This window comes from Heteronotia binoei, chromosome 4 (assembly GCF_032191835.1).
Source record: "Heteronotia binoei isolate CCM8104 ecotype False Entrance Well chromosome 4, APGP_CSIRO_Hbin_v1, whole genome shotgun sequence".
Classification (NCBI taxonomy): Eukaryota; Metazoa; Chordata; class Lepidosauria; order Squamata; family Gekkonidae; genus Heteronotia; species Heteronotia binoei.
In genome coordinates, this window is record NC_083226.1 from 19,901,629 (window position 1) to 19,925,997 (window position 24,369).

The 24,369-nt window shown below is 47.3% G+C and overlaps 2 protein-coding genes across 2 annotated transcripts in view; both read left to right on the forward strand.

Moving 5' to 3' along the window:
- LOC132570344 (solute carrier family 25 member 36-A-like) overlaps positions 1-24,369 on the forward strand; it is a 441,151-nt gene that overhangs the window by 234,345 nt on the left and 182,437 nt on the right. The window lies entirely within an intron of this gene.
- LPCAT3 (lysophosphatidylcholine acyltransferase 3) lies at positions 1,519-24,022 on the forward strand. The gene is made up of 13 exons (XM_060236862.1): positions 1,519-1,876; positions 12,369-12,476; positions 12,587-12,693; positions 12,841-12,934; positions 13,243-13,280; positions 14,236-14,414; positions 14,967-15,075; positions 18,074-18,160; positions 18,275-18,441; positions 22,173-22,320; positions 23,149-23,307; positions 23,440-23,566; positions 23,690-24,022. Exons 1-12 carry the CDS (start codon positions 1,756-1,758, stop codon positions 23,554-23,556), a joined length of 1,434 nt encoding a protein of 477 aa, XP_060092845.1. The 5' UTR covers positions 1,519-1,755; the 3' UTR covers positions 23,557-23,566; positions 23,690-24,022.

Genomic DNA, 24,369 nt, shown 5'->3' on the forward strand with positions numbered 1-24,369 from the left:
AGAAATATCTGTTGGGTTTGGGGGTGGAGTCTGAGGAAGGGAGGATTTGGGAAGGGGAGAGACTTTAATTTTCTCCAGGTGAACTGATCTTTGTCCCTTGGATATCAGTTGTAATCCCAGGAGATCTCCACCCACTACCTGGAGGATGGCAACTCTGCTTTCAGGGGGTCTTCTTTCGAGATAGCTGAGAGCTCCGGGCTTTCTTTTAAAAGAAAGCATTTCACAGCCCCCTGGATCCACGAGGTCACACACACAAAGAAAGATGTGATAAGTCAATGAGGGCAAGGGTCACACCAAGTAGGGGACACACTAAGAGCCGGCCGTAAGTGCTGAATTCTGCAAGCGGATGGCTTTATAATAACTCCAAGTAATTGTATTGCATTCAGAGTGGCGTTCACATTAGATCCGAGAAAAGGTTTCATCTGCCGAGTGTCTACCAAAATGGATCACACAGCAGTCTGCGGAGAGCTGGTTCTGGAGAAAATGGCTGCTTTGGAGGGGGGTCTCTAAGGACCACCCTATGTACCCCACTGAGGTCTCTCTCTCCCCAGGCTCCGCTCCAAGATCTCCAAGAATTCGCCAACTCCAGAGTCGACACACCCCCAGCGAAGCGGAGGAGGGAAAACTTTTATGGACCACCTTGAGCTGTTGGCAAGGGCAGGAATTTTTTTTAAAAAGCACTGAATGTTTTAAGTGTGCATGTGTTTTAAATCCTTGGCAGTTCGATAGAAAATAAATAAATTGGAATAACATCTTTTCGCGAACACCAGTACCGAAGCGGGGGGAAAGCATGCTGGGATGAATGAATAATGCATAGCTGGAAATGGATATTCTCGCTTTTAAGCATGTGTAATGAGGAGGCATAAAAGAAACCTCTTCGCTTTGTTGAAGAAAGGAGGGAACCGCGTATGTAGCAGGACAACAAAGCACGCTTATGTACCATGTTCAGCGCTTTTGAGGAGTTAAAGTAACACCGAATTATAGCAACTTTAAAACATTTTCCCCCCGAAAGCAAATATATATTTATTTTAAACATTGCAAGCGTTGAGCTTGCTGCGTGGATTGCATTAGCGGTTCTTTAAAAGATCTCCGTTCCTATTGTCTTCTAACCACAAAAGAACGTGCCGAAAAAACAGAATGTGCCGACAGACGTCCATTCACCACATTTGCACGCGCAGTCTGCCTTCTTAATATTGATGAGCGGGGGCGTGGCTACAGCCCCACACTTCCAGCTCGGCCCAGCGCCCGTTGGTCTCCCACGGAGGCCACGCCCACTCCTTTCCGCCTCGTGCCCGGGAGTAACCTCGGGAACTCCTCTCGCTCCTTACCCCCTCCCCGCCTGGCTCTCTCCTGTCTCAGGACAGCCAATGAGAAGCCGAGATCCGCCTCACGCAGCTAGGACCGCCCTTCCTTTCCCAATAGGAAACGGACTCCCCCCCCCCGCCCAACCCGCGCCAATCGGACACCGCGCTCACGTGTGTGCGCGAGGCAGCGGGAGCGAAAAAGGGGGGGCGTGGGGGGGGTAACCTTTGCCTCAGTTAAACGTTGAAACCTCAAGGCTCCGCCCTTCTGCCACCTGTTAGCCAATGAAAGGCGGGAGCCGGGTGGCTCGCGGCCAATAGGCGCGGGGGAAGGAAGCCGAAAGGGGCGCGGCCTGTGCGCGGGGGCCGCCGCGGCGGTGGTGGTGATGCTGCCGCTTTCGGTTGTTGCCGGTTTCTGAGGGGGGGGGCGGGCTGGACGGGTCCGGCGGACAAGATGGAGGACGGCGGCGAGGGAGGCGGCCCGGCGCTCCGGCTCGGCATGAGCTTGGCAGAGATCGCCGAGTCCCTGGGCTCCTCGGAGCAGGCGCTGCGCCTCATCCTGTCCATCTTGATGGGTGGGTAAAGCGAGGGGTCCGAAGGGCGGCGGCGTGAGGGGCTAGAGCTTGTCAGACGTGCTTTAGCCTACCTCGCGGGGCTGTTGTGAGGCGTGACGTGGGGACGGGGGTAGGCCGCGAGGGAGACCATGTGCCTGAGGGGCTGGGTTTAGGGGAGAATGGTAGGAATGGGAGAATAAGGACCTTATAAGGCAGGGGTGGCCAAACTTGCTTAGTGTAAGAGCCACATAGAATAAATGTCAGATATTTGAGAGCCGCAAGACATGAACATCAGATGTTTGAGAGCCGCAAGACAGGGAGGGAGGAGCAAATAGATGGGGGAGAGGTGGAAAGAAAGCAACTTTAGCTTTACATGCATTTTCCAAGCTGCCAGCTGAAGAACTGATTTAAAAAGAGAAATGTCTTCTCCAAGCTGCCTGACAGGGCTTCAGGCGGGACATAATATGTGTGAAAGAGCCACAAGTGGCTCCTGAGCCACAGTTTGGCCACCCGCGTTATAAGGCTTCCCAGTAGGGCTTTGTTGCCTCTGCTACCCTGTTGAATTTTGTTGCTTGGAGCGGGCTATGCATGCAGGATTATTTTATTTACTTTTGTACACTTCACCTTCCTTCCAAAGAGCTGGGAGGGGAGGGGCGGATGGCATTGACTGGTCTCCCTCTTCTCTCCATTTTATCCTCAAAACAGCCTTGTGAAATAGATTAGGCTGGAGACAGAGGTGAAATAGATTAGGCTGGAGACAGAGGTGACCCAGGAAGTTTCAGGGCAGAGCAGGGATTCGAACTTGGCTCTCCCAGTTCCTGGTCTGACACGCTGACCGCTACACCATGCTGGCACTCGCGCTACTGGCTGTGTCTTTCTCCTGAGGCAGCTTCCTGTGTTGACATGGAGCCTGGCGGAGGGCCAGCAAATAGTGGAAACGGTGCCCTGGCTCTGAATTTTGTGGAGTTTTTGGCTTGGCTGCCCTTTGAACAGGACGCCGGCGTCAGTGGCTTTTTAAGGATTGTATTCTTCATGGTAGCTGTCCCCCCTCCCTCCATGCATTTTGCAGACCACTCCCCTTGACATTTGTGGTGCCCATTAGTCTGTATAACAAGCTGTGTGAGTGACCCAACACAAAGGAGGTGGCTAACTCCATTATTTTTCATCTCCCTGTAGAAGACAGAAGCCACAAACGCAATCTCACCCCTGCAAATCACCTCTTCTGTACTGTTTTTAAAGATTAAGAGTTCTGTTACCTTGCATTTGGGGGTCAACCCCCCCAAGGCCAGCTCTGCCACTAGGCAAACTAGGTGATTGCCTAGGGTACCAGCCTTCCAGGGGGTGCCAAATTGGGTGCCCCCATGTGGCTTGGTGATGTTGTCAGTGCAGGAGGAGGTGTCCAATGTTAGCCTTTCTAGGGTGCCAGACAGTTTAGGATAAGCCCTAGGGCCCCGCCCCCCCAAATCTACTTAAAAACAGTGTAAGTTTAAAGCTGTTAGTTGTGTACTTATATGGATGATAATACTGGAATGGATTCTGATGTTGTATTTCTATACATAGTTATGTGGAAGTGAGACTGACTTTAGGATCATGGGATTTCCACGGTGGTCGGTTACGCAGTCTGTAGGTGAAGAGCAGTTTACGTAGAAGGGACCTGTGTGTTTTTTAAAATGGAAGAGAATCTGAGCATCAGAAGGGAGACATCTGTGGAGATACCATCTTGAGTGGCAGGCTCTGCTAGGCTCTCTGAGTCATTAGGAGGCCGATGGGACTAGTTTGAATGAAACTGCGGAGTCACAGTAATGCTTTAAGATGTATGCTTTGCCAAATGTCCCTCAAGTGATAAAGGCTGGCCTTGGAGCTGTGCTTCTCTGAGTTTCTCAGCTCTAAATTTATTCCGTCTTTCAAGCCTCTGAGCCACAGCCATAATTCCTTGTACCAGTAAGCAAATTCAGTCTTTATACATAGTCACAGGGATGCAGCCTAGTGAAGGATGGGTAAAGGGCACTAAGTCATCCCTGGTGTTAGAAGAGATCAAATTATGTGTGAAAGCTAGTACAGGAGAGCATGTGGATGGTTGAATGCTGTTCCTAGAAGACCCGCACAAGTGTATGAAATAAGTGTGAACCTTCAGTCTAGGCTTTGCATAACTTTAAAAAGTGATGTTTTATATGTGAGAGATGTGTGTCCCAGATATGGGAGAGCGGGCAAAGAGGAGGGCCAGGGTTGGCCTAACCATCTTAGATCAGGGGTGTCAAACGCATTTGTTATGAGGGCCGGATCTGACATAAATGAGACCTTGTCAGGCCGGGCCATGTTGGACTGGGCAATATGTGTACCTATTTAAGATTAGGTAGCAGAGATATAAACTTTTTAAAGGACACAGACAAGTGCAATGAAAGATTAAAAAAAATTAAAACATGCTTAAAACGTTAGCACTTGTTGGTATTAAAGGTGCTTTCTTTGTATTTCTCCCACGGGATCCAGGGAACTGGACAAAGAGAGCTCTGGCTCTTTCCCTTCCTCCCCCCGCCCCCCGGGGACCAGGAGGCAGAGGAGTCTCAACCAATGGAGAAAATTGAGGTTTTGCTCTGTAACTCCTGTGCAATTAAACAAGCCTTGCAAAGCAAGCTGAGACGCAGAAGGAAACAAGAGAGGGAGAAGGAAGCAGGCAAGAGCCAGTTGCTCGGGGGCGGAGCTGATAGGAGAACTCTGAGGGCCTGATTCGGCCCCCAGGCTGCATGTTTGACACCCCTGATCTTAGATGAACTAGGTAGTCATCTAGGGCATTTTTAAGGAGAAGTTAATCTTTTCCCTCTCTTTTTCTTCTTTGAAAAAGTTAATGTATCTCTAAGAAATGAAAATATCTAGTGTTTTTCTCTGTGTTGGATGTAGGGAGCGAAGCCATGGCTCACTTGGAGCACCAAAAAGCTTTGGCCGAGCCCTGAAAAAGAGAGACAGAAACTATGCCTGTCCACTGCGGATGGCTTGCTAATAACTTCAAGTAATTCAGAGTGGCGTTCACGTTATATTCAGAGTGGCGTTCACGATGCATCTCAGCTGCAAAAATGAGAGAAAGTTCTAAGCCTGTGAACGAAGACTAAGAACAGGGAGTTTTAGTAGTCAGAAGTCCTCCTTCCAGATGGAGGCTTTGCTGCATAGTGTCCTTAATGTGGAAGACGGAAGAACTGCTTTGCGAAGTGGTAGAATTTGGATTTGCAGAGATTAAGAACGAAAGCATTATTGGGTAGCTTGTAATTTACAAAAAAAATCTCTTCGACAGAACACCTTTGATATGCCTTGCTGTAGTGAGACAGAAGACTCTTTTTTATATGTATATACTCAGAAGTAAATGATTCTGAGTTCAGAGTCTGAAATATATTTTCTGAGAAGCAAGCCCCTACTTGGTAGCAGTTACTTCTAAGGGGGGAAAGTATAAAATGAAGTTGTGTGGGGCTCGGTCCTCTGCACAACTACATGGAAATGACTTCGGCATGTTCAAGGCAGCAACGTTGGACAGTCTCTCAGGCGTGTGATGGATTACGTCATTGGGTAGACTTGCAAAACTTTAGGATGCTATGAAGATTAATGCTCAGTGTCTTGTACGTGCACCTGATTCCAGGAGGATACGCAGGTCTGAACAAGCACACGCCCTCAGGAAGCATTCACATCCGACAGGTTATGCTGGGTGTCAAAGGTGTGGCTATCCGTTGAGAGAATGATATGGGAATGATGGGGTATGATAGGCTGTGGAATAGGCTGAGGGAATTTTGCTGACCTTGCTAACAGCTGTGATGTTCACAAGGGGCGCATTCCATAAGGAACAGGCACTGTCAAAGTCCAACACCATTTGTGGCATGACATACACTTGAACCACAACACTTCTGCCTTCTCTCTGTCTTTTCCCTTCTCCCGCCCCGTTTATATGTTTTAACTAACGGGCTCCTCTTCATAAATTTATTTAATCCTCACTTGCAGAAATTCTGGGATTTCCCTGTGTACAACCTGGGAATTCTTTTCCTTATTCAGAATGTTTCCCTCATTCTCATTCAGTCCTATAGCCATGACAACCATTTCGTTTCCAGTGCAACACAGACAGTGACCTCGGTCTCGGGGTTTGTCATCACGTCTTCATCTTCCTTTCTCTCAGGCCTTCAGCCAGGAGAGTCTGCGGCCTTGCAAGTGAATGCACACACATCGCACTACAAGCTTGCCTCCGTTTCTTGTCCCCAAAGTTTTTCGCCTCTGCTCTTCCTTCTCATTTGGTCACAGACTTCTTTACTAACTCCCTCTCCCCGCACAGAAGCTTACATTCTGAATAAAACTTTATTGGGCTTAAAGGTGCAATTTGACTCCTACTTTGTCCTCTGCTTAGTCGCTTTACAGCTGAAGCTGGATGCAAAGCATTTATTCTGCAGTCTGTTCTTCCCCCAGCCAATGCTCATCCCTCCACAATGTCTCACCTCAATTTTAATCAGGCTATGTATTTCTGGGATTAGTCTGATGGAAAAGTGCTTAGACCCACCCCTTTTTAGTTATGGTACTCTGCTTGCCTGTTTCAGAGTGTGAGTACCGTTCTATCTGCCTGTCACATTTTTATACCACCCTCCCTCCATGGTTGTGGTTGCTGGAAGGCCATAATGAAGCCTCAGAGCTAGTACCAGGGGTGGCCAAATTTGCTTAACATAAGAGCCACACAGAGTAAAAAAAAATAATAAATAATAAATTGCTAACAGCTGTGATGTTAGCAAGGGAAGCAGGCTCAGGGCGGCTTACAAGACATGGCAAAAGCCATGTTAAAACAATAAAACAAGATAATACAGTTAAGTACAATTAACAAGCATTAAATAATCTAAAAACAGTCTAAAAGAATATAATTGAATAGTGCTACTATCTCAGTTGTATTAATGATGGCATGATGTTTATTCCAAGTTCCATCTTAGAAGGCTAGTTGGAAGAGGGCGGTTTTGCACGCCCTACGGAGCTGGTTAAGATCCCGTAGGGCCCGCACCTCTTCCGGCAGCTGGTTCCACCATTGGGGTGCCTTTATAGAGAAGGCCTGTTCTCTGGTTGTTTTTAATTTGGCCTCCTTTGGCCCAGGTACTTCCAGAAGATTTTGTGAACTGGATCATAGTGCTCTCTGGGGAACATCAGATGTTTGAGAACCGCAAGAGATGAACACCAGATGTTTGAGAGTGTGAGACAGGAAGAAAGGCAAATAGATGGGGGAAGGGGGAGATGGAAAGAAAGCAACTTTAACTTTAAATGCCTCCTCCAAGCCGGCCAACGGGGTGGTGGGTGCTTCAAGGGCTATACAATATGTGTCAAAAGAGCCACATGTGGCTCCTGAGCCACAGTTTGGCCACCCCTGGCTAATACCATGCCGTGATTCTGTCTAGATCAGTAAATGGGAAGGGAACAAGATGAGCTAGACTACCCTTATATACCATGCAGACTCTTGCTTTGTAAGGAAGCAAGGGGAAGTGGGCAACTTTCATGTCTGCCGCCTACCCCCTTCAGATGGGCCACACCTCTTCCAGCAAAGGAGAGCATTAGGTAAGATGAGGACTTAAGCAGCCACTTGGCGTACCTACTTGACAGCCAAGTATTGGTTATCTGCAGCTCATAATACAAGGGCTTTTCCAGGTCATAGGCTTCTATGTGTTTTGATTCTTAACATTGTGGCACAAACGCATGTTGAGATTATTGCCGTTGCATGAATTGATTGGTTGTCTCAGAGTGCTCAGAGGCTGGGATTGTGCAACAGCCAACATCTTTCTCAAGAGTTAAGCTTCCTTACTGCAATCTGCCAAACCTGAAATCTATTATGGGATCACTAGTTTCTTCCAGAATCCCTATTTTATAGGCTTATGAAGATATGTCTGGGAATCTACTGGGTAGCACATATGATAGGTTTGCTTGAAAGGTAATGAGTGATATGATTCAGTAATTCATAGAACAAAGTTTGAGTCTAGTGACACCTTTATGACAAACAAAGAGAGCCAGTTTGGTGTAGTGGCTCAGTGTGCGGACTCTTATCTGGGAGAACCGGGTTTGATTCCCCACTCCTCCATTTACAGCTGCTGGAATGGCCTTGGGTTAGCCATAACTCTCGCAGGAGTTCTCCTTGATGGTCTTAAAGGTGCCACTGAATTCGAACTTCATTCTTTTGCTTAAAACCAACACGGCTACCCATCTGAATCTATCAACAATTCACATTATAACATGCCTGAGCAGTGGTATGTATTGGCTGTCGAATGTCTTGAACCTTGATCACTTTCTAGTTTAAGAGAGTCATAGGCTTTCTCGGCTAACAGCTAGTTGTTTGTTATCCCTGCCGCCTCCCCCAAGAAGCTGATAGTGAAATCAAGCCATTGTTGGCAGCGGGGTGTGGGCCACTCATTTATTTTGCCCTCTCATTATTTCTTAGTCAAGTGGGTTTGGCATTTTTAAAAATAATTGTGGAAAAATCTCAGTGGCCAGAAACACTTCAAAGGAAACAAATGCACATGTCAGAGGCGGCAAACACTCTTTTAACCCACAGTCTGCTTTAGTCTTAAGATCCTGGGCTGTTGCCGATAAACCCTGTGGAAGATTTAGGCAGGACAAAGCAAGCCTGAAAGGTTTAGAACCTTTGATCCCGTCAATAAATCATTAAACCTGACAGCCAGAGTGATTCAGTGGGTATTGTTGCGGAGATGTGTGTTCAAGCCTCCAGCTTAGTGGTTTGGCAGTGGCATTCTTTTCCACTTAAGAAAGTAAAGAAGAATTGCAGATTTACACCCCGCCCTTCTCTATGAATCAGAGACTCAGAGCGGCTTACAATCTCCTATATATTCTCCCCCCCACAACAGACACCCTGTAAGGCGGGTGGGGCTGAGAGGGCTCTTACTGCAGCTGCACTTCCAAGGACGACAACTGCCAGAGCTATGGCTGACCCAAGGCCATTCCAGCAGGTGCAAGTGGAGGAGTGGGGAATCAAACACGGTTCTCCCAGATAAGAGTTCGCACACTTAACCACCACACCAAACTGGCTCTTAACCTTGCAGGATTATTGTGAGGAGGAATGAGAAAAGTCATGGCTGCGTTGTCTGTCTCATATTAGCCTAGAAATCTTTGGGGGAGGGGAACACACTGTGCTGAATGACTGCCTCTAAAGTGAAGCTGTCTATTTAGAGCAGGGGTGGCCAAACTGTGGTTCGGGAGCCACATATATCTCTTTCACACATATTGTGTGGCTCTCTAAGCCCCCACTGCACCGTTGGCTGACTTGGAGAAGGCATTTGTCCTTTAAATCACTTCTCCAAGCCGATGCAGCTAGTGGTTTGGAGAATGCATTTAAAGTTAAAGTTGCTTTCTTACCACTTCCACTGATCTATTTTCCTTCCTCCCTCCCTTCCTGTCTTGCAGCTCTCAAACATCTGACATTCATGTCTTGTGGCTCTCAAATATCTGACGTTTATACTGTGTGACTCTCAGATAAAGTGAGTTTGGCCACCCCCGATCTAGAGGCAAGAGAATAATGCTGATTTATGTTCAAAGCCAGTAGCAGGGTGTGATGCCTTTATTGCGACCAACTAAAACATCAGTAAACCACGAACAAGCTCTCAGGTTTATCAAAACCCTTCTCTGAGCTGCATGGGTTTTTATTGTGGTGTTTTTGTTTGTGTGCATGCATATGTGTTTTGGTTGACAAGAAGGGGGGGGGGAGAGAATGTTGGTTATAACAGAAAATCCCCAGGATGTATTGAAGACACTAGGGTGTACTAAAGGCTATTGGGATAAAGATAGGATGGTTGTTCAATTCCAGATAAACTGTCTGCTTGGGTCAATTGGATTCTTAATCTCCTTTTCCTACTTTGATAAGATCTGATAACATCCACTCCTGCAGTACATAATTTGTCAGATAGCCACGTTTATAGCTTGGCTGTGACCAAAACATGGCTTTTGTATTTCTGCGATCCATGCTGAGCGTGGAGCTTGAGAAAGATGGTAGTGCCATCAAACAAGCCCAGAGTTGGAAAAGAACTAGCTTTTGGTCTAGATTCATGCTGTGCTTCAGAGTTAACGTACCTACAAAGGGCCCAGTGGAGAGCTGCATTACATCAGAGAGATGGGGGAAAAATGGTGTTATCACTTCTGCCCAAAGAGATTTCATTAGGAAGTGAATCAAGAAATCCCTGGTGCTCTTGTTAGCAACTTCATGCTGGGCAGCGCGAGTTGAGATCTGTGCAAAAGAGAACATCCTTTAGCTCAGGGACCCTTGGGGGGGCACAGGATGTGTCTATGCCCTCCGCAGACTGAGAGAGGCTGGTACAGGCTGCTCAAGCATGGACAGTCCCCGGACTGGGAGAGAACTGAAACCACGTACTTCTGTGGGGACCAAGGGAAAATGTTGTGCATTCAAACATATCTCCTTGGGTTGGTGGCTAAACCTACTTCTAGGGACCCCAGCCACTGAAAATAAAGGCATTGGGATTGAAGCCTGTTTCTTTCTGCATAGTCATATCCTGGTTTCTTGTTTTCATTAGTGTAATAGACTCTTTGAAACTGACATCTAAGAAATCAAGATGATCAACATCTAGCTGAAGCACTATCAGTCAAGTTAAAGAATACATGCATGCACAGGCCTCATTTTGGACAGGAGCTCACAGGAGTAGACTCTGGAACCTCTAAATTTTATTGTGCTCTTTCTTTTTTACCCCCCCCCCCCCAAATACTTGCTTCTGGGCTCCATTGTTTAAACCCCCTGTGAGAATTTTGCTGAACTCTTAAGTTTTGACAAACTTTCTAATATTTTTCTCCACAAAAAAAACGGGAAAAGAACCAAAACCTGTAAAGCAGACAGATGGAAATCTTAATCATGCCACTATGGCCGCATAGGAGAAAGTAATTTTAAAAGTATGAGTAAGGTTTTATTGTCACAATTATTCAAGAAGCATTTTAAGGTAGATGCCGAGCTGCTATTATTTAGTACACCTTCTGGTGATGTCAGGGGTGTGTGGCATGTCCAAATGAGTCATGCTGGTGAGCACCAGCAGCTCATAAGAACATAAGAGAAGCCATGTTGGATCAGGCCAGTGGCCCATCCAGGCCAACACTCTGTGTCATATAAGAACATAAGAGAAGCCCTGTTGGATCAGGCCAGTGGCCCACCCAGTCCAACACTCTGAGTCACAGAAGAACATAAGAGAAGCCATGTTGGATCAGGCCAGTGGCCCATCCAGGCAAACACTCTGTGTCACACAGCAGCCAAAAATTATATATATATATACACACACACACACACACTGTGGCTAATAGCCACTGATGGACCTCTTTTTCTATGAAATGTCCCCTGTGTGTGTGTGTGCACAGACACACACTTCAGAAAGGTATTTTTAAAGATAACAATTTCTGTATTAGGGCGGAAGGAACCCTCTGCCACCGTGAGCGAAGTACTGCTCGATTGATTTCGGTATCTAGTAAAAAGTGACCTTGGCAGTGTAATTTTTGCAGTCCTGGCTATCAGAAAACGGATTAATGTTTTTAAGGTGTTTCCTTCTGGGTCTTTACTGCCTTAGTGTTTACTGATTCAGCATTTCCCCACCCCCCCATATATAGTTGCTGCATAGTGCTGTACACCTAAATGCCAATTTGTGTCATTGGGAGCAGTCCAGAAATGAACTGTACAAGTGGAAGTTTCATGAAGCTTAACCTTTTGGGTGCAATGCTGTAAAGGTTTGAAGGAAGAAGCTGCTGATAGACAACATGTGGAGAATCTTTATTAGCTGGGTTTTTTCCCATTATGTAGCTCAAATCCTGTGATGCAAATGGATTGTAACTAAACTAATTGCAACTAAACGGATTGTTCTCACCCAGTTACCTTCCTTACTACAACTGACTCCCGTGTAGCTTTTCTCCATGCAAGTCACACGATTCCCAGCGTAGCCATTTTGGGCAGCCTGAAGGGCCCCTTCTCCCTTTTTCACCAATGGAAAATCTGATTTGATCCACCCCCTAGTCCGTTTAGTTCTAGAAACACATCTGATGGGACACCCTGAATGAAATCTGACAAAATTAGCTCACTTACGCAACAGCCAAAAGCAGGAAGAAATAAAATAAGAAGATCTCAACAGAGACCGGATCCATGAAAAAGACAACTGCAGCTGTTTCGTGCCCGCCCGGGCAGAAAGCAAGTGACCTTAGCAGGTTTTTAGAGACCGCTTGTTCTCCCTGGTAGAAAACTCTCTATTGGTCTCTGGCCAATAGATTTCTTCTTTATTGTTTTGACTTACAGTTTCTTAGGAATATGTGCTGAAATCATATAGGGCAAAATGTATTATAAACAATACATTGCAATTTTCCTGGGTAATAGTTGCATCTCCGTAAAGCAGACAAGCGTTTCCTTCTTCCCTTGCCTCCGTTACTGAGGTCGAGAGAGGCAGAAGCTATGGCTGTCCAAACCTGTGGGTCGGGGAACGGAAGGTTCTGATTTAATGAAATCCCTTTGTGGTCTGCTTTTCTCTTTCAGGCTACCCCTTTGCCTTGTTCCAGCGTTGTTTTCTTTTCCAGAAGGAGATCTACCTCATTCACCTATACGACACATTAACGGGGGTCTTACTTGCCTACTTCAACTTCGGTAAGGGGGCTGGGAGGATGTTTGTGACTGGCGTGTCCAGAGAGTGAGAGGTCGTGTGACGCTGCTTCTCTGTATGACTTCTCATCCCTATCTTTTGCCTGTTTCCTCAGGGCCACAGTGCTGCCACTCCTTCATATGTGTCTTCATTCAGTTTCTCATACTGAGGCTCATGGGCCGCACAGTCACTGCCGTTGCCACGACCTTTATCTTTCAGATGGTAAATGCATCCCCTTCCCTCTGCAGCTCTCTATGGTAGGGGGGGTTCTGTTCTTGCCCACTTCTGCAAGTGCTGCTTGGAAATTTGAGGGCTGGGGGAGAATATTGCCTGGGGGAGGAACTTATTATCCTGGCTGTCGTCTTTCAGGTATATCTGATGGCTGGCTACTACTTCACTGCCACAGAGCAGTATGACATCAAATGGACCATGCCGCACTGTGTCTTGACTCTCAAACTGATTGGTAAGTTTGCTCTGTCCTTGAGCTGCGAATTCCCTCCTGCCCTCGAATCTTGCTGCTTACGTGGGTGTGGGTGGGTTGTCAGTGCTGGTGATCTCAAATGGTTCCCGTCTCCCTTTTTATAAAAAAAAATATTTAGTTATGTTTGAACATTGTTCTGCCATAGAGGAAGCTCTAAGCAGTTCACCTGAACTCCCCCGTCGCTTCCAACCCGGCAGTGATCAGATCCTCACCTTTGCTCACAGTCCTTGGCACTTCCCTTCAGTCTGCTTCCAGGAACGCTTTAATCATGTTGTATTTTGTTGCTCTAGGTTTGGCCTTAGATTACTATGATGGCAGGAAGGAAGTGGTAAGTGAACTGCATTTTCTTCCCTCTTCCTCTTTAATCAGGAAGTTTAAAAAAAAATAACTGAATTCAGGGCAGCAATATGGAGCCTAATATTATTACCTACTTGGAAATGTCACTTCTCCAAGGGACTGAAGGATTGCAGGTGGCCGTGGGATGGCTTAAGGGGAAAAAATGACGAAAAACTAGAAAAATAATGAAAAACTATTGATAAAACCTTTTTCCCACAAAACGCAGTGCCTGTTTCACGTCTGTTGGGCAATCCTCAGATTTCTGCGAGAGGCAGAAGTGTTAACTCTTAGATGTCTCGATCATGTCTGATAAGATGACATGAGTACATTTCTTGGGGGGATGGGGCAGAGCATTAGGTTGGGAGTGGCCAAAGCAATGCCATCTTCCAGTCCACCCCCCCTCCCTTGAGCTTATTGTAGCTCCATTGTACTCGTCCTTGCCTCAGTATTCATTGCCAGAGTTCCCGGGAGCAGTGGTAGGATCTCAGGAAATGTCTTCCTTCATCAGAAAGCAAAATGCATGAGTCTAAGACTCTGCAAATGTGTCTGCAGTTATTGATGTCACAGCATAACAAGCCAGATGGCTGGAAGTCGTACAGTTGAGGGAGGGATTCTTTAAGAAGACGACGACTGCAGATTTATACCCCGTCCTTCTCTCTGAACCAGAGACTCAGAGTGGCTTACGATCTCCTATATCTTCTCCCCCCACAACAGACACCCTGTGAGGTGGGCGGGGCTGAGAGGACTCTCACAGCAGCTGCCCTTTCAAGGACAACTCCTGCGATAGCTATGGCTGACCCAAGGCCATTCCAGCAGCTGCAAGCGGAGGAGTGGGGAATCAAACCCGGTTCTCCCGGATAAGAGTCCGCACACTTAACCACTACACCAAACTGGCTCTTAAAGAGTCTTGACAGTAGATGCTAATAGCTGTTTCTTTTGCAATGCAGGAGGCCCTCACCCCGGAACAACAGCGGTTTGCCATACGGGGAGTTCCTACGTTATTGGAGGTCTACGGCTTCTCCTTTTTTTATGGTGCCTTCATGGTGGGGCCTCAGTTCTCAATGTCACAATATCAGAAGCTGGTAAAGGGCGAGTTGACGGATGTCCCGGGCCAAAGACCCAACAGGTGATCTCCCCCTGAGGATGCCCCAAGCGCTGTTTATTGGAGCTGTCTTTGTAGGGAGGATGCTATCTGGGCAGCATAATGCTTTTCTCACTCCACCCTGGAGCTCTGTTCGTTAAGACCAGGGGATGGCGAACTTGCTTAATGCAAGAGCCACATAGAATAAACGTCGGATGTTTTAGAGCCACAAGACATGGTCAGATGTTTGAAAACAGGAAGGAAGGAAGGAAAACAGATAGGGAGGAGGGCGGGAGAGGTGGAAGGAAAGCAACTTTAAATGCATCCTCCCAAGTCATCAGCTGGCTTGGCTTGGAGAAGTGATTTAAAGAGAGAAATACCTTTTCCAAGCCAGCTGACAGGACTGGGGGCTTCAAGAGCCACAGAATATGTGAGAAAGAGCCACATGTGGCTCCCAAGCCGCATTTTGGCCACCCCGATCAAGACTTTGTCACTTTGCAGGGGATTTAGGCATTCCAAATTGATTGTTCATTTATGCCACCACGCCACCCCCCACTTCATTACCTTGGTCTGAATGTCTTCTCTGACACATTTCAGCTTTGTACCTGCCCTTCAGCGCCTGGTTCTGGGTCTCTTCTTCTTGGTAGTCTACACTGTACTAGCTCCATATATCTCTGATGATTACCTCGTCTCTGATGCTTACTTGGTAAGTAGTGCTAGCTCAAAAGAAGCACTGACTTCAGGTCAGGAGGAATAAAATCAGAATGAGAAATGTTATTATTATTATTAATAGTTTATTTATATTACAATAAAATCACAATAAAATCAGTTACAATAGCAAGTTAGTAGTAAAGCAGGACATATTTGTTAGGATTTGTTGACATATTAGTCAGGATTTGTAAAACCTCATTGCAAGAATGCAAAAAAGCAAACCTTTGGTTCTTCCTTATGGCTGTTTTTAGTGACAAGCTGATATACAGGAGTTCAGAATAATGTGGTGTTTGTGGCACCTTAAAGATCAGTCATAGTCAGATGCATGAATACCTCAGGTCCTTGTGCATCTGAATTAGTGGACTCTGCGCATACCATAAATGAATGTGCTTTAAGGTGCCCCAGAATTCTTTTGTTTTGCCAATCCTCTAAGGCAGTGTTTCCCATTTGCAGAGTTGTGACTCGGTACCGGGCCATGGAAGCCTCACTACCGGGTCACAAGAAAAGTCAAAGCTAGCCCCGCCCCCAGCAAAGCATGACCTCTGCTCTGCTTCCGTCCTTCCCCCGTCTCTCTGTTGTGCAGAGAAAAGCTAGCCTTGAAGACTGACACAGGCTGCAAAGCCTGCACTCCACTTGGCTTCCTTCCTTCCCTCGTCTCTCTGTTGTGCAGAAAAAAGCTAGCCTTGAAGACTGACACAGGCTGCAAAGCCTGAGCTCTGTTTCGCTTCTTTCCTTCCCCCGTCTCTGTGTTGTACAGAGAGGAGCTGGGTGCCTCTCCTTCCTTCTCCCCCCCTCCCAGTGTTTAAGAGAAAAGCTGGAGTCCACTGGCACTTTAGACCCATGAAGTGTTCTTCAGGGTATGAGTTTTCATGTGCCTTGCACTATGCTCTTTTGGGGAGATTTCCCCGGGAGACCTGGGCGGCAAAAAAGGGTGTGTGTGTTTTTTTCAGCCGGCAGAAGTGGGGAGTGGGCGAGAAAAGCTTGTATGAACTTCATATAACTGGAAATTAATTCATTAATTGCAGTACAATTCTCTGCTACCTTTCACAGCAATTTCCCAGTGTTTCAACCAAAGAAAAGTATGAAAAATAGCTGTCAAAAGATTTTCTTGAAACCAAGCCGGCTTGGTTGTAGATTGAGTCAGGGTTCCAGTAGCAGCAGCTGAAGGAAGGGGCTTATTAAATGTGTCAGCATATTTTGAGGTAGAGCAGCTGCCAGGACCCAGTTTGGGTGATACACAGTGCTGTCATTCCTGATGGCAATGGCAACAGCACTCCCAACTGCATACACTGGCCAGTGCTGTTGAGGAAGGGGTGTGTAGGTGGTGCAGGCAATTGAATATGGGCATTAGGAGTGCTTGCAAGCTGGAGAAGAACACACAAGCAGATAGGTGCATGCAGGTGTGGGAGTGGAAAGAGAGGACTGCCCACTTTCCACCCCCATTTTGACTCAGCATGAGTTTCAGAGAGATTTTTCTGAAAATGAAGTTACTTCAGAAGAAGAGGCAGGTTTGGGGGAATACCCTGGAAGTGACATCACAGGAAAAGGTGGTTTTGGTTCAGTGTGCCCCGAAAGTGACATCACTTGGCCCTTGACACGGCAGGAAATGACATAATTCCTGTCTTCCGGCTCCACTCCCAAAGTCTCTTGGCTCCACCCCCAAATTTTAGTGGGCCACGAAGGAGAAGTGTAAAAATAACCTGGCCACAGGAAATAAAAGTTTGGGAAACCCTGCTCTAAGAGCTTACAAGGCTCCTAGTACAGGGCCTACTCTAAGCTCCAAGAGGATTGGCTACATCAGGGGTGTGTGGCCTAATGTGCAAAGGAGCTCCAGCTCCAAAAAGAGCCCTGGGGGCTTCCATCATCCTCTGCTCCAAGGTCGCCCACAAGTCCCATGGCCGAGTGGAGATTCGAACCTGGTTTCTCCCAGAATGTAGCCCACTCTTCCCATTCCATTGTGCCGGTGTGATCTACAAAGTGATGTGGTTGCAGGGTCTACTTCGCAGTTAAACAGGACTGTCCTGTTTCAGGCTGGAGGACGGAATGACCCGAGCACTTGCCAAACCTGTTGTCTGGGCACAGGGCCATGTGGTATCAGCTTGCCAAGTGGTATTTACTGTTTACTTGAGCCCAACAGGTGCTTCCTCCTAGAAGAACCTTGGTGGATATCCCATGTTATCTTGCAGCGTTTATTCTGGTCACTGTAAATGTTTGCAGTGATGTAGCCCCTAAACAAAAACCTACCCCTTGCATCTCTCACCTAAACCTTTTGAGAAAATCAAACCTAATCCCAGAAATTCACAGAAGACCCCACACACTTCTAAATTTACCTGCGAATTACTTTAAAAAAATATTTATATGCTGCTGTGTATGCAGAACCGTGTAATCCAGTTCAGGAGTTGCTCAGCATTCTTCAAATTAGTCCAAATTAGTTACAATCGTAGACAGCTTCAAGAGGGGACTGGATAACCATATGGAGCAGAGGTCCATCAATGGCTGTTAGCCACAGTATATTGTTGGAACTCTCTGTCTGGGGCAAGTGAACCTCTGTATTCTTTGCGCTGCGGGGGAGGCAACAGTGGGAGGGCTTCTAGTTTCCTTGCCCCACTGCTGGACCTCCTGATGGCACCTGGGTTTTTTGGCCACTGTGTGACACCGAGTGTTGGACTGGATGGGCCATTGGCCTGATCCAACATGGCTTCTCATATGTTCTTTCTTGTGCATGTAATCCGTTGCCATTCTCCATTTCTTGTCAGTTTGTCATAGTAAACATCTCCTCCTCTCTGTTTGGTGGATCTTTGTCCCATTGCAAGTTTTCATTTGTACTCCTTGAGCCAAATTGTAGCTCTTTCCCAGAGTGCCATCTCTGATATCCCGTCCAGTACTGAAGTCCAACATGCCAAAAAGAATGTGGCTTATAACTGGCCAGTTCAAGACTCTTCCTAATGCTTGCAGGACAGATCTCACCTGTTTAATTTCCTTTCTCTTGGCAGGAGCAGCCGTTCTGGCACCGCTGCCTTTATATCTTGGTCTGGGGCAAGGTGATCCTCTACAAGTATGTTACCTGCTGGCTGGTCACAGTAAGTCCAGAGTCTAGATCTGCACTATGCGCTGTCTCTTCCATCAGCTGGGAAGGGTTGGGTATTAAAGGAAACTGCTGCATCTTGCTAAATTTGGTGCGGCTCTTCTCACAGGAAGGAGTTTGCATCCTCACTGGCCTTGGATACAACGGGAAGGACGACAAGGGGCGCCCCAAATGGGATGCTTGCGCCAACATGAAAATCTGGTTGTTTGAGACCACACCTTTCTTCACAGGGACCATTGCCTCCTTCAACACCAACACGAACGCCTGGGTAGCCCGGTAAGTTGTGATGTTTTGCAACAATGCAAGCAACCAGTCCTTTTTTTGTAGCAGGAATTCCTTTGCATATTAGGCCACTCCCCCCTCCCTGCGATGTAGCCAGTCCTCCCAAGAGTGTACAGGGCCTGCTGTAAGCGAGGATTGGCTACATCAGGGGTGTGTGGCCCAATATGCAAATGAGTTTCTGCTACAAAAAAAGCCCTGCAAGCAACCATTTTTGGCCCGGGTGGCTTTGCAAGGGAAAAGGATGTGCAGATACTCTACCAAAACCAAAAAACCAACCATCCTGGCTATGATTTGAAAAAAGTTTAGGAAGATGGGTTCAAAAGTGTGCGTGTTTGAGGAGGGCAGGGAAATGTCCTGGTCAGATTGCCAAAGCGGGCCCAATATGCTTTTCAGAGGTCAGAGGAAAGCATCTCCATTCTGTATCACTCCCTGGGCTTCAAGATTAGCCAAAGAATTCTAGGGCTACAATCCTAATGGCGTTAACTTGGGAGTTAACAGGAGGACCTTACTTCTGAGGAAACCATGCACAAACAAGGGAAATCTATTTACTTGTGTTGAATTCAACAATTTTTGTTTTCTTAGCACAGGCCTTGTTTTGCTTTCGTGCAGATAGCTCTGCCAGCAAACATGAATATTTAGGAACAGGGCTTTGTGTTATGAAATATGCTGGGCACTGTTTACAAAACAGGAATGAAACAGTAACAGCTGTTTATATCCAACCATATAATATAAGCAGAAGCAAAATAACCAGGCAAAGAACTAGGAATATTAAATGTCGCTTTTAAGGTCGATTTCAGTAAAAATGGCCCCCTTGCAAGCAGACTTCTCAAGGGAGGCAGGCCAGAACTCCCTGCCATATCTGGAGGTGAATCTGGTCTCTCCCATGAGTTAGAACTCAAAGTAGGCTCTTTCGCTCTCTGATCTTGTTTTGGGGAGATTGATATGGAAGTTCTCAGTTCTGATTCTTTTGTAATACAGAATTGTGGGCAAGTTCCTCAAGGCCAAATTAATTTTAAGAGCCACATAGAATAAATATCAGATGCTTGAGAGCCGCAAAACATGAACATCAGATGTTTGAGATCTACGAGACAGGGAGGGAGGGAGGGGAAAAGAAAGTAGTTTTAACTTTAAATGCATTCTCCAAGCTGTTGGAGAAGTACTTTGAAGAGACAAATGCCTCCTCCAAGCCAGCTAACGGGATGGTGGGGGCCTTGAGAGCCTCACAATATGTGTGAAAGAGCCACATGCGGCTCTTGAGCCACAGTTTGACTATCCATGGTCAAGGCCATTTAACAAAGCGTTCTGCTTACACAGTTAAGACTTGTCTGATTTTAGTGGACCATTACAGTAGATTCATACAACTGTCTTCTCCATGCAGAGGCATCCTATCCACTGTGCTACTTTACCTGAGAACGGTGACAACAGACCTGGCACAGTCTTAGCATTTCAAAGCAGTAGTGGCAGATGAATGAAGTTAAAAATGTCTCCCACAGTGAGACGTGTACGGCTCTGCTGAAGAGCGTCATGGACAGAGGAGCCATGGTTTCTGCCAAAGAGGGCAGCTTCTCTGTACCCCCTCCATGGAGAGATCACCTCCTTGTGAGGGGGCCATGAATTCCAGGCAGAGCTGAAGCCCAGCATCTCTCAGGTAGAACTTATGCCAGAGGATAACTTTCTAACTGCACACATTTCTTTGGGGAAACACATACATATCCGTTGCCAGAAATAAAATGCAGAAATACCAAACCTCAAGGGAGAACTCGCAGCTTAGTTGCAAGCTGTTCTCTCAACCGCAGTAAAATCCAGCTTCCCAGAAACTACACTTCCCTTCCCTATAAATGATTTCAGACACATGTGCAGAGATGTTGAACAACTGTAAGCCTCTTCCTTCAGTGGATCTGCTTTAATCGACCCATTTCTTTAGCTTTCTGGATCGGCAACTGGATCGAGGCGGCGTTGCGGTACTGATGTTATTAGACCTGTCGGCGGCATTTGATACAGTCGACCATCAGCTGCTGACGCGCCGCCTCGCCGACATTGGGGTTAAGGGGTCGGCCTTACAATGGCTCTCCTCCTTCCTCTCAGGTCGGGGACAAAGGGTGGCTATTGGGGATGAGCGGTCCCGGAGGCACACACTAGACTGTGGGGTGCCTCAGGGGGCAGTTCTTTCCCCAATGTTGTTCAACGTCTATATGCGCCCCCTTGCCCAGATTGCCCGGAGGTTTGGGCTGAGTTGCCATCAATACGCAGATGACACCCAGCTCTATCTACTTACTAATGGACGGCCGGCCCGACTCTGCCCCGGGGAATTTGGACCAGGCTTTACAGGCTGTTGCAACGTGGCTCAGGCTGAGTGGGCTGAAGCTGAACCCAACGAAGACAGAGGTCTTTTGTGTGGGGTCGCGGCACTCTAGGAGGGGAAATAGCTCTCCCGGCCTTCGATGGCGCGCCATTGAAACCAGCGCGCCAAGTAAAGAGCCTGGGTGTTTTACTGGAACCTTCATTATCAATGGAGGCCCAGATAGCAGCCACTGCCAAGTCAGCATTCTTCCATCTGAGGCGGGCAAGGCAGTTGGCCCCTCTCCTGGAGTGTCGCGACCTCGCAACAGTGATCCATGCAACGGTCACCTCAAGATTGGACTACTGTAATGCCCTCTACTTGGGGCTACCTCTGTGCTGGACCCGGAGGTTGCAGCTGGTGCAGAACGCAGCAGCCAGGCTGTTGTTGGGGCTCCCAAGATGGGAGCACATACGGCCGGGGCTGCGCGGACTGCACTGGCTGCCAATTACTTACCGGGTCCAGTACAAAGTGTTGGTTATTACCTTTAAAGCCCTATATGGCCGAGAACCGGCCTACCTGAGGGACCGTCTCTCCCCATACGAACCCCAGAGGGCACTGAGGTCAGGTGGAAAAAATAAAATGACTATCCCTGGGCCGAAAGAGATCAAGTTACAGAATACCCGAGCACGGGCCTTTTCAATAGCGGCCCCCACTCTATAGAATCAGCTTCCTGAGGAGGTGCGGGCCCTGCGGAACCTTGACCAGTTCCGCAGGGCCTGCAAGACTGCCCTCTTTAAACAAGCATACACCGACTGCTGAGTTGCTGTTAATTTAAGGATCCACCAACATGGTCCTATCCAAGGACCTATGTCATTATGGAATTAATTATACTGGCAGAAATTAGCGTCAGAATGCCATCATTGCTGCCAGATTAAACTAACTTATGAATTTTAATGTATTAACGGGTTTTTATGATGTTAATTTGAGTTTTACTGTTAATTTAAAGTTTTGTATTTAATATGTTGTTAGCCGCCCTGAGCCTGCCTAGGCGGGGAGGGCGGGATACAAATAAAATTTTACCTTACCTTACCTTAATAACCCGAAGGAGAGCCAGTTTGGTGTAGTGGTTAAGTGTGCGGATTCTTATCCAGGAGAACTGGGTTTGATTCCCCTCCTCCACTTGCAGCTGCTGGAATGACCTTGGGTCAGCCATAGCTCTGGCAGAGGTTGTCCTTGAAAGGGCAACTTCTGGGAGAGCCGTCTCAGCCCCACCTACCTCACAGGGTGTTTGTTGTGGGGGAGGAAGATAAAGGAGATTGTGAGCTGCTCGGAGACTCTTTAGTGGAGGGCGGAATATAGATCCAATGTCATCTTCTAGTGGCAGTCCTGCTTTTTCAGGCTGCCGAGTGTCGATTGGACTGTTGCTTTGTTCTCCACCTAACAGCTACATCTACAAGCGACTGAAGTTCCTGGGAAACAAGTTACTCTCACAAGCCATATCTCTGCTTTTCCTGGCCATCTGGCACGGGCTGCACTGTGGCTACTTGGTGTGCTTCCAAATGGAGTTCCTGATTGTCATTGTTGAAAGACAGGTGAGGACGTTGAAAGATAGGAGTGGGGGTGTCGAGGCTAGGGAAGCCGATTTACTGCTGCATGCTTAGACCCTGTCACCAGTGACAAGCTGATCACCAGGAAGGATGCGGGAAGAACTTCTTTGGTGATAACTGCTCTGCAAGCTTCCTCAGTGATAAGAGCACAGCAGCCCTGGTAGATCAAAACAGTGGTCTATCTCGTCTAGCATCGTGTCTCACAGTGACCAACCAGTTCCTCTGGAGGGCCAGCAAGAGGATTCAAGGCCAAGGCCTTTCCCTGATGTTGCCTTTTGCCATATGGGAGGTTCCCCTTGAGTCACCATGGCTTGTAGCCACTGGTAGATCTATCCTCCACAAATCAATCTTAACCCCCTTTTAAAGCTGTCGATGCCTCTGGCTACCTCTACCTCTTTTGGCAGCAAATTCCACATTTTAATCACTCTCCTATGTATCGTATTTCCTTTTATCTGCCACGATACATCAGGCTACGGTTCAGTGCATTGCTGCAAGCTTCCAGTTGGTGGGCCGGGCAACTGAACCCTTAGTCGACTGAGAGCCAATTATCCCACAGGCTAAATTAGTGAAACAGAGAGGCAGTGTGGCTACGCACATTAGTAAAATGTCCTATGTATCTCCATCTATTGTGAGATTGTAAGTATATTTAAAGGTAACAAATCATCTAATTCTAATATACCGAATTACTGAACACTCTCTTAACCCTGCTAATTGGACTTTGAGCCGATTCATATAGATAACGTCATTGTGGCATAATTGAGACATCTAAAGGTGGAGTAATTTAAAATGGTTCCCTGTAACTTTTTCTTGCAGGTTATCAGTCTAGTACGAGACAGTCCAGTGCTGAGTAAGTTGTCTTCAATCACCATCCTGCGGCCTCTCTACTATTTTGTTCAGCAGTTTATCCACTGGATGTTCATGGGATATTCTCTGGTGCCATTTTGCCTTTTCACTTGGGAAAAGTGGATCCAGGTACTGAGGGATTCAAAATTCCCTATGGGGAGGGGATGCTCTCTCTTCCTCTTACTTATTCAGAAAGGAATGGGGGGGGGAAGCAACAAGCTGCCTAGCACTGACCTCCCCTCTCTACACTTTCCTTCGCAGGTATACCAGTCTGTTTATTTCTTAGGCCATGTGTTGTTTTTCACGCTACTGTTTGCATTGCCTTTCTTCCGAAAAGCACTTGTGCCACGGAAAGAGAAGCTAAAGAAAGCTGAGTAACAACCAAAAAGTGAGTGAGGGCGAGTGAGAGAGGTGCCTGGGACCACCTGCCCCTAGGGAACACTGACCTAAGAATGCAGCACTGCAGATTTTGCGTCACCATTTGGTCTTTTTTGCTTTCCCCTTCTTTCAGATTGTACTGCGTGTGCATTTGTCGTGGGGATTCCAGAAGCATCAGCTGCCAAACTTGCTGCGTCCAAGCCTTGCCTGAGTGACAGAGGGAGGAAGAGAGCACAGGGGCTGCGGCCCCAGAAGGAGGGGGAAACGGGCTGCAGATTCCCCCACCCCCTCTTACATGTTGCCTTATCTCTTGACTTCTCCCCCCCCCACCCCCCATGGACACTCCAGTTTTTGGGAAATGATTGTAAAGCACTTGACGCAGCTGCCATCTGGGAACAGAGCCACCGCTTGACTTTTTCTACCTTCCAGTTCTGCTAGATAAAAATCGGTCCCAGTTGGTTTTTCACTTTATGCCTGGAGCTGCTTTTTTCCCCCTTCCACTTGGGCTGTTTTTTTTTTCCCCCTTAGCTAATGGAACGAAGAACAGTAGTCTGTAGTACTGTAGACAGTGTCGCGGTGAACTATTGGCGATCGCCCCCTCTCCCATGCAGAAACTAGGGTTGACCCTGTGTCTTAGGAAGCGGGCGTGGCCAGGCCACCCATCTGCCTGGTGAGGCTTCTGATTGACTGGGCATGTTTTTTAAAGCATCGCTTTGGTAGCAGCCATGAGGATCTTCACTGTGTGTCCGAAGATCAGCTGTGGCTGCACCCCTCCCCCAATAGCAGGGTTTCAAGGGTGCCTGTAGAGGCTCA

What these genes read in the sequence shown, in the direction of transcription:
- LPCAT3 (XM_060236862.1), top strand. Translation starts at nt 1,756, where the DNA reads ATGGAGGACGGCGGCGAGGGAGGCGGCCCGGCGCTCCGGCTCGGCATG. An exon ending in ACGAACGCCTGGGTAGCCCG is followed by an intron (nt 18,442 to 22,172) that starts GTAAGTTGTGAT and finishes TCCACCTAACAG; the next exon opens with CTACATCTACAAGCGACTGA. An exon ending in CTTGGGAAAAGTGGATCCAG is followed by an intron (nt 23,308 to 23,439) that starts GTACTGAGGGAT and finishes TTTCCTTCGCAG; the next exon opens with GTATACCAGTCTGTTTATTT.